At 44.5% G+C, this 10,198-nt stretch overlaps 1 protein-coding gene across 1 annotated transcript in view; it reads right to left on the reverse strand.

Moving 5' to 3' along the window:
* The window catches only part of LOC128347069 (killer cell lectin-like receptor subfamily B member 1B allele C), a 29,418-nt gene extending 20,509 nt beyond the window's left edge, over positions 1 to 8,909 (reverse strand). Inside the window, exon 1 of the mRNA XM_053301138.1 lies at positions 8,732 to 8,909. Within this exon, the coding sequence (XP_053157113.1) occupies positions 8,732 to 8,834 (103 nt within the window). The 5' untranslated portion in view covers positions 8,835 to 8,909. The remainder of the gene's footprint in view (positions 1 to 8,731) is intronic.
* Between the last annotated feature and the right edge of the window lie 1,289 nt (positions 8,910 to 10,198).

Below are 10,198 nucleotides of genomic sequence, written 5' to 3' on the forward strand. Positions count from 1 at the left end.
TTATGAGCAGGGAAATTTATGAGCGTGTGGCCCCGTTGGCAAACATAACCACGCCCCCTGTGCATCTAACATCAGACGCAGGCTCAGTGGACGTGGCTGGGGAGGTGGGGGCCGGCAGTAGCAGGCTGGACAGGGGCTGCCAGAGTTCTCCCTACACTACTGTGTTGTGTTTTGCTATAGTATTGTTTCTGTGCTTTGTATAGGACAGGCTTGTATATATTTGAATTTGTCTGTGTACTGACTTGGGGGTGGAGTCACCGTGTGTCTGTCTGTCTGTCTGTCTGTCTGTCTCCTCCTCACTTGCTGTCCTGAAGTCAAACTGAGAGGTTCTCCTCTCTCTATAAGATGCTAGGGATCATTAGAAAGGGGATTGAAAATAAAATGGCTAATATTATAATAATGCTCTTGTGGGTCATAATATAGATATGGCATCTTGGGGGAAATTATGGAAAATGGATTTAAAGTTCACTGCATGTTATACTTTAAAAGAAAATTATTACAAGATGATGTACAGGTGGTATTTGACACCAAAAAAAATAGCATTAATGTATAAAAATGTTTCAAACAAATGTTGGAAATGTGGACATTGTGAAGGAACTTTTTCTCATATGTGATGGTCATGTGGGAAGGCAAAGGCCTTTTGGGATATGATATATAATGAGTTGAAGAAAAAATTTAAAATGACATTTCCTAAGAGGCCAGAATCCTTCCTGCTGGGAATAACGCAAGGAGAGTTTTCCAGAAGAAACTTAACATTTTTTATGTATGCAACCACGGCGGCCAGAATAGTATATGCGCAGAAATGGAAGGACAATGAAATGCCCTCAAAAGAAGATTGGTTGATAAAAATTTTGGAATATGCGGAGATGGCAAAACTTACAGTATTGATAAGGGATGAAAACTTGGAATGTTTTAAAGAAGATTGGAAACTATTCTTACTATACTTAAAGAACTATTTTTCTAATATCGACTTTTCAGCAGGGTTGAAATTTAGTAATAATAGCAGGTTGGGTAGAGTAAAATCGAGTTTGCAATGTGTAGGATATATGTTTTGAATTACTATAGCAATGGTTGACTTGTATAGTTAATGAATCGCACTGATTGGTGAGTGGGAAGTCAATATTTACTTAATTAGATGTAATGGGATTGTTAAGATATTGTAAAAACCAATAAAAAATTTTAAAAAGCAAATATTATAATGCCCTTATACAAAACTATGGTGCAACCACACTTGGAGTACTGCATACAATTCTGGTCACCGCATCTTAAAAAGGACATTGTTGAACTGGAAAAGGTGCAGAAGAGGGCAACCAAGATGATCAGGGGCCTAGAGCACCTTTCTTATGAGGCAAGACTACAACACCTGGGGCTTTTTAGTTTAGAAAAAAGATGACTGCGGGGAGACCTGATAGAGGTCTATAGAATCATGCATGGTTTGAAGAAATTGGAGAGAGAGAAATTCTTTTCCCTCTCACATAACAGAACCAGGGGTCATCCCATGAAATTGATTGCCAGGAAATCTAGGACCAACAAATGGAAGTACTTTTTCACTCAACGCGTGATCCACTTGTGGAACTGTCTGCCACAGGACGTGGTGACAGCCAACAACCTGGATGGCTTTAAGAGGGGTTTGGATAACTTCATGGAGGAGAGGTCCATCAGTGGCTACTAGTAGGAGGGCTGTGGGCCACCTCCAGTCTCAAAGGCAGGATGGCTTGGAGAACCAGTTGCAGGGGAGTAATGGCAGGAGAGAGGGCACGCCCTCAACTCCTGCCTGTGGCTTCCAGCAGCATCTGGTGGGCCACTGTGAGAAACAGGATGCTGGACTAGATGGGCCTTGGGCCTGATCCAGCAGGGCTGTTCTTATGTTCTTATGTTAAGAGACTGTTAGTCTGTTTAGTATGTATGTATGTATTTATTAACTACATTTTATACCACCTTTCTGCCTTGACAAAGGCACCCCAAGCAGCTTACAATATTAAAAGAGGCAAATACCAGATTAATAAAGCGTTGTCTCAGGCTGTTGGTCTCTTCAGGAGCTGAGGACAAGAGCCCCCTGGCCTGGGTGTCTGCCTTCTTGCCTTCCTCTCAGGAAGTCCTCACAGACCAGAGCTGGTCTCTATGGGGCTGATGTTATGCTCTCCCCTGGCCTGGGCACCTCCTTTCATGCCTTCCTCTCAGGGTACACTGTTTATTGTTTCCTTAGCCTATGTTTTAGTTAGTAATCAATATTAAACTCTTGTTTCTCAGTTTAAGTTGCTTCCTGTACAATTATTTATAGAGGATAATTTCTCTGCAACCTTGGTTTTCTTTGTGTTTGTTTGGAGGGAGAGAGCACAGCCCCTCCTGCCCTTACTGGCCACCAGCAAACCTGCCTGAGAGATCTTAGATACAATAGTTGCGGCAAACGTTTCACGCTTTATGTGACAAAACCAAACAGTCACACAGTGGATTGCTTAAATGCAGTGAGGAAGCTGACTGGTTTTTCTCACATTTGGCTAAAAGCGGTTTTAGCTCTCCCTCACTCTTGTTGGTTGTTTTGTTTTATTTTTGTAACCAGGTTGACATCCTGACCAAGACTGCACACACAGAGCTAAAAAAAAAGCATGCCCACAGTGCTAGCATTGGCAGTGCAGAAGTGTGGATTCTTCTGTGTGGGAGAGTGATTTTCACCAATCTCTCCTGACTCCTCCCAGACAGGAACGGATGAAGGGATTTGGGGGGCTACTGTAAAATAAGATTTTGAGGCTCCTGGGTTTTATCCCCCACCCACAATTCTTTGTTTCCCCAACCACCACCACACCCCTGCTCTAGGGATGGCAGGCAGCCCTCATAGCCACATTCACGCTGACAACCGTGCCCCATAGCCATGCCCACCCCAAATAGCCACACACCCATGGTTACACACCCCACTTTAATAAATGCAGTAATTCTGGGGATTCTGTCATAAGATGTCAAGGACTGTTTCCTAACCCTACAAAGCTTGAACCTTGCATGGTTTTTCACCAGGGTCTGACCTTGAGTACACAGGAAGCTGCCTTATAACTGCTCTTTGTGACCGAGATCAGGAACCCACTTCCAGGAAGATCGGCAAACCCACTCCGCCACACAGGAGTACCTATGCTTTTAAAAACATCAGTGCTAGTGCTGCACACAAGCTGTTTTTAGCTGTATGTGTACCGTCCTAGTCAGGATGCTGAGTGGCATTCATAAAGTTTTTGTACACCACTTTGACATGTTTGTAAAAAGCAGGAGATATCTCTCTCTCTCTCTCTCTCTCTCTCTCTCTCGCCACAACATTTTCTGAACAAGTGGTATCTCTTCATCCAGGTATGTGTTTGTTTGTTTGTTTATTACATTTACTAGTATTTTTCAGCCCGTTATAATAACGGGCGCTAGGTTGTTTTTTTTTAATTTATGCCTTCGTCCTCGGCCCCCCCTCACCTGTTTAAGGGCCAAATCATCCAAAACAATTCCCCCCGCCGCCGCCGCCAAGCGCCCGCCCTCCCTCCCTCCCAGCTGCCCGAGTCCTCCCCTCCCACCCACCCCCACATGATTAAGGCCCAAATCGGCCCATACAATTGCCACCGCCCGCCCTCCCAGCTGCCCAATTCCTCCTCTCCCGCCCCCTCCCCCATGATTAAGGGCCGAATCGGCCCATGCAATTGCCGCCGCCGACTGCCCGCCCGCCCTCCCAGCTGCCGAGTCCTCCTCAGCCCCGGCCCGCGTCAGTCGGGCGATCTAAAACCATATTCAGAGAAGGAGAGAGGAGCTCGCAAGCAGAGCTCCTCTCTCTGCAAAGCCTCTTCCCGAACTGGCGCTATGGGCGCAATGGACGCCTATTGCATCCTTTGCGTCCATAGCACCAGTTTGGGCAGAGGCTTTGAACAAAGAGGAGCTCTGTTTGCGAGCTTCTCTCTCCTTCTCAAAATATGGACTTTCATCATTGTTTCCGGGCCCAATTCAAAGTACTGGTTTTGACTTTTAAAGCCCTTAATGGTTTGGAACCTGGATATCTGAGGGGCCACCTACTCCCAAGGGTTTCTGCCCACTTGGGCATCAGAGAGGGGCTCAGCTGTTGTGCACTGAGGACAGGGCCTTCTCAGTTATTGACTCCAGACTTTGGAATGCTCTCCGGCAGGGCATCTGCTCCTCAGTCTCCACCACAGTTTTTAGAAATCGAGTGAAATATTGGCTTTTTACCCAGACTTTTATATAAGTGCTGTTTTTGTTGTGGCTGCTCTGTATTTTATGGTCTCATTGAAGCTATTCTCACTGGAAAGTGGGCCAGGGGAGCTCCCAAGGCGGTTAGCCCACCTAATTACCCCTCCCCTTAGATGAGGTTAACAGAGAGAGTGCTCTGTTAACCTCATTTTTCTGCTCATGTGTTGCTGTAGCATGCGGCGACTCATGAGTAGACCCCTGACCAGGAGCCTGCTTGGGAGTCTCTCCAGGGGCCCCCAATTCCTGCAGCCCCTGCCAGCTCCATGACGGAGCGAGCAGTCGTGTGGGCAACCGATTTACCCACCCAGGGCTACTGTTTGATTGTCTGCGGGGAGAGCGGGCTAAGCCCACTCTCCCCACAGAACCCCCTCCAGCGCTTCACACCGATCATGTGAAGTGTCTCAATGTGTGTGTGTGTGTATTAAAACTCTTAATTAGATTTGTATTTTTATATTACAATTTAATATTTTATTCTGTAACGCTTCTATATATTATTTTAAATGTTTTGTAAACTGCCTTGAGATTGTTTTAATGAAAGATGCTATAACTGGCCAACCCCTGCAAACTGGGCAAAGGGGCACCTTTTTTACGTGGTGATTCTCTTTATTTAGCAGGGGAAGAATAACTGGCCCTCTCCACTCCCAGCACAGGACTTCCAGTGACTGTTGCTGGTGTCTATCTTATGTTTCTTTTTAGATTGTGAGCCCTCTGGGGACAGGGAGCCAGTTTGTTTGTTTGTTTGTTTGTTTGTTTGTCTGTAAACTGCTTTGGAAACTTTTGTTGAAAAGCAATATATAAGTATTTGTTGTAGTGGTAACAATAAATATAAAGAAATAAATAAAAACAGCCCTGCTGGATCAGGCCCAAGGCCTCTTTAGTTCAACATCCCATTTCCCACAGTGGCCCACCAGATGCCTCAGGGACACCCACAGACAAGAGATGGAGGACCTTTTCTCCTGCTGTCGCACCCCTGCAACTATAGCCATCGAGGCATTGATAGACTTGTCCTCCATGAAGTTGTCTAAGCTCCTTTGAAAGCCATCCAAGCTGATGGCCAACGCCATCAACACATCTCGTGGCAGAGATGGCTGCCTTATGACATCTCTGCAGAGGTACAGGAAGTTGCCTTCTACCAAGTCAGACTCTTGATCCGTCTAGCTCAGTATTGTCTACACTGACCGGCAGCGGCTTCTCCAAGTTTCAGGCAGGAGTTTTCCCCAGCTCTGCTGAGAGATGTTGCCAGGGATTGAACCAGGGACCTTCTGCATGCAAAGCAGATACTCTTCCACTGAGCTATAGCTCTATTCCCATCTATGTGCCATGTTCATATGGCTATTGGTGAATAGGGGGGAAATCTTGGTGGCAGGCTCTGGAGTGAAAACAAACTCCCAGTGAGGCTAATCACACAGGCAGCCAGGCTTGTGCTGGGCTGCCCATGTGCGCTGCTGGGCTCGAGCCCAATTCCAGTGCTGCCTCGGCCCCCAACCCAGGCATGTACCCCAGGCTTTAACCTGGGTTTAAGGGTGTGATGCACACCCTTAACTCCCAGTTTGAGGTTGTGTGTATGCACAGGCTACAGGCAGCCCATGAACACATAGAGGCAGGTGGCAAGAGATCCCGGCAGAGGGAGGAGCCCTCAAGGCACTGTGTCCCTGGTATGGTGCACTGAGGGATGCTGGAGGACTTCATCCTCCAGCTCGCTGCTCTGCTGCTTGCCACAGCACTGAACGTGTGTCAGGCAAGTGGCAAGAGCCAAGAGATTAAAATCACTCTTGTGCAGAGAGGCTGGCAGGAGTCTGCCTCCCCACCAGCCCTCTGCCCCACCGACTCATTTCGTCATGTGCACAATCTCACTCATAATTTTTTTTTTTAAACCTGCTTTATTCACAAGAGGCTGTTTGTGAGACGTTAAATGTAGCTGGTAGAATGATCTCTCTAAAATCGTTCATGGAACTGCATAATAGGCAGGCACATCACAGGAGGGGTTTTTCATAGCTTGAAACAGGCGTGGTTTTCAATAGTCACACTTCTTGTGTGATTCACACATTGATAAGGTCTGACTTTTAAAAATCCTGAAGGGATGCTGCTTATAGAAAGTAAGTCAAAAATTCCACTAGGTATCCCCAAGCTCTGGGACATGCATAAATAGCTCTATGGCATTGCATTGGTCCCATCCTGAGGAGTGGCTGACAGGGACATCTCAGTTGCAGTGCCCAGTTGTGGGGCACTTACCTTGGAAGGCTTGTTCAGCACCCTCTCGGGTGACATTTTTAGGGAAGACCACCTGATGAATAAGGTGAGTTAGATCATAAGAACATAAGGATAGCCCTGCTGGATCAGGCCCAAAGCCTATCTAGTCCGGGATCCTGTTTCATGCAGTGGCCCACAAGATGCTGCAGGGAAGCCCACAGGCAAGAGGTGAGGGTATGCTTTCTTTCCCATTGTTACTCCCCTGCAACTGGTATTCGGAGGCATCCTGCCTCTGAGGCTGGAGGTGGACTATAGCCCTCAGACTAGTAGCCATTGATAGACCTGTCCTCCATGAATTTATCTAAGCCCCTCTTAAAGCCATCCAGGTTGTTGGCTGCCACCACATCTTGTGGCTGAGAGAATTCCATAGGTTAATTATGTGTTGTGTGAAATAGTACTTCCTTTTCAACTTCAAACATTATTCATCTTATTGAAAAATTTACCATACATAGTAATTTTGAACCTGAGAAAGATCTTCTGCTTGGGCACGATGTCATTTTTGAATTACCGATCTGCTTATTGAATGTTAAAAATCTTTTAGAACATAAGAGCAGCACTGCTGGATCAGGCCCAAGGCCTATCTAGTCCAGCATCCTGTTTCACACAGAGGTCCACCAGATGCCTATGGGATGCCCACAGGCAACAGCTGAAAGCATGCCCTCTCTCTTGCTGTTGTTCCCCTGCAACTGGTATTTAGAGACATCTTGCTTCTGAGGCTGGAGGTGGACTATAACCACCAAAGTAGTACCCATTGATAGACCTATCCTCCATGTATTTGTCTAATACATGGCCATCACCACATCCCATGGCAGAGAATTTCATAGATTAATTGTGCAGTGTGTGAAAAAGTGCTTCCTTTTGTTGATCCTAAATTTCCTGGCCAACAGTTTCATGGGATGATCCCTGGTTCTATTGTTATGTGAGAGGGAGAAGGAGAAAAAATTCTCTCTTTCCACTCTCTCCACACCATGCATGATTTTATAGACCTCTATCATGTTTCCCCTTAGTCATCTTTTTTTCTTTAAAAAGTACTTAAGAGAATTTCTTCTTTACCATAAGCCCCACTGCCTGTTAAGATCATCCAGAGAGGTTCACCTGCAGCTGCCATCAACTCATTTGGCGGCTACCCAGGAACGGACCTTCTCAGTTGTTGCCCCTGGACTTTGGAATGCACTCCCTGTTGAAATAAGAGCCTCCCCATCTCTGGCAACTTTTTAAAAGGCACTGAAGACACATTTATTCACCCAGGCTTTTAATTCAATCTATGGTTCTACATTTTAATGTTGGTTTTAAATTATTTTAATTTTTAAATGATTTTAATTGTTCAATTGATTTAGTTTGGATTTTAATTGTTCAATTCATTTAGTTTGGATTTTAATTGTTAATTGATTTTAATTGTTTTTATTGTGTTGTAAACTGCCCTAAGCCATTTTTGGAAGGGCAGTATATTCATTAAATAAATAAATAAATAAATAAATAAATAAATAAGATAAATAAAAGTGTTTGAGTTACTGTTCTCCCTGCTTCGTCAGACATCCTCTGAAACATTTTATGGTTGTCAACACCTCACTCTTTCATCTTTTCAATTTTGAGCTTCCCACTACATCTAGTTCCTTCAGCCAGCAGGGCTCTCCTTCTACACATTTTAGCCACTCTTCTTTTTGTAAAATGAAGGAAAACATTGACTGAAATTGTGGGGGGCCCTTCCACACCTTCCCAGGGTCTGCTTAAGTCTTGGGTGCCCTGAGGGAAGACAGAAGAGGAGAGCCCTAGCCAAAAGAGCACATACCATCAGCTCTTGAAGAAACCACTGGCAGCCTAAGACGCGTTAACTGCTTTCCCCCTCCTTGGCTATATATAAATGCGATAGATAGATAGATAGATAGATAGATAGATAGATAGATAGAGATAGATCACTGCATTAATCTCTTTGAAATTATTTCCAGTTTCTTAGAGTTTTCCTTAAAATGTGGTTGTATTTTTAAAAAAATTAAAATGCATTGGCATATGTGGCAAAAGGATGTCTCCTGTGCATTTTCATTAGCAAGTCAACATTTGCACAAGATGGTTGAACATCCTACTACTGTGGCTTCATTTAATCTAAAAACATTTCAGCCCACACAGATCTGTCCCTTTCTGTTTTTGCATTTAAGAACAGAGAAAGCTCTTTACTTTGAGATAAAGACAATTATTTAGACAATATTTATATTTTCCAAAAATAATTTTCTGACAATCATGTAGACAATATTAAACTTACTGAAAACTTGAGGTGGGTGAAGCATCTTTGCAGAGCTGGGTTCAGAAGGGAGATTGAGGTCAACGTAGACTGAGTTCAGCTCCATCCTCCATCCCATGAGCATCAAAGAAACCAAGAGACTGCATGCAACACTAGCTGCTGCTAATAACCATCTACTGTATGTACGGAAAAAGGTGACCAAGCAATGCAAGCTGAAGTCAGGAAATGCTATTCTAAGACAACTGAATGCTATTCTAAGACAATTGAATTCAAGCCTGTAGAGTTTCACCAGCTTTTTTCAACTGACTGAAGCAGAGAGTTGTCTATTGCACAAAAAGGTGAAACAGATCACACGAATCAGACTGACTTTTTCCTTCCTTAAATTAAACTGGCATTAACAGCTAATAATGCCAGTTTTTAAGATAAGAGAGTATTGTATTCTTTTCTTATAGTGAAAATAGTGGACAGCATTGAGATTTTGCATAATCATTTTTTTTACACAGCCAAGAATTATTAAGGGATATGAAAGGACCACTCTGTCTCCTTGCATTCTGATAGAGGTGGGTGGGGCCTGTATTTCTGTCTTCTGGACTCTAGAGTGCTTGCTTGTCAGGCATGTGCACAGAACAAGATTATTATTATTATTATTACTACATTTATATCCTGCTCTTCCTCCAAGGAGCCCAGAGTGGTGTACTACATACTTAAGTTTTTCTTTCACAACACCCTGTGAAGTAGGTTAGGCTGAGAGAGAAGTGACTGGCCCAGAGTCACCCAGCTAGTTTCATGGCTGAATGGGGATTTGAACTCTGGTCTCCCCGGTCCTAATCCAGCACTCTAACCACTACACCACGCTGGCTCTCACACAAAGATGTGTGCTTTGGAGATTGAGGAGGGATCAGTTTGCTTCACCACTTTGGTTAGCTTCCATCCATTTGGGAAGGTTGCTTTGCTTCAGAGGCAAAGCTTCAACCATTAAAAATAAAGGCTCCCTTTGAAGGGCTGCATGCTGGAAATCAGGAGTATGAGAGGAAGAGCAGCCCCTGCCCCCAATAGAGGACCCTGCCTTTGATCCTGAAGTTCTCCATGGGGTGTTGCTCATCTTTCCCCAATTTCCAGGATGCAGACCTTTTAAATAAAGTAAAGTTGTGCCACCGAGTCGGTGTCAATTCCTGGTGACCACAGAGCCATGTGGTTTTCTTTGGCAGAATACAGGAGGGGATTCCCATTGCCTCCTCCCACACAGTGTGAGATGATGCAGTCCTTTAAGGAGATCCAAAACAGGGTCAAAACTTCAGAAAGCAATAGCTTGCTTCAGTACACTTCAGATGGCTGTGGCTTGGAATCTGAAATAAAGCAAATATGGCTGAAGTGGCTTGACCTCAGACATGAAAACTCATCCGGAGCTTAGCACAGCCCTATTGCTTGTAGTATGAGATAGAGCTCACTTCATGGTAAGAAACACAAAAAGGCCCTGTTTTATAGTAA

The sequence above is a fragment of the Hemicordylus capensis genome, chromosome 2, assembly GCF_027244095.1.
Source record: "Hemicordylus capensis ecotype Gifberg chromosome 2, rHemCap1.1.pri, whole genome shotgun sequence".
Lineage (NCBI taxonomy): Eukaryota > Metazoa > Chordata > Lepidosauria > Squamata > Cordylidae > Hemicordylus > Hemicordylus capensis.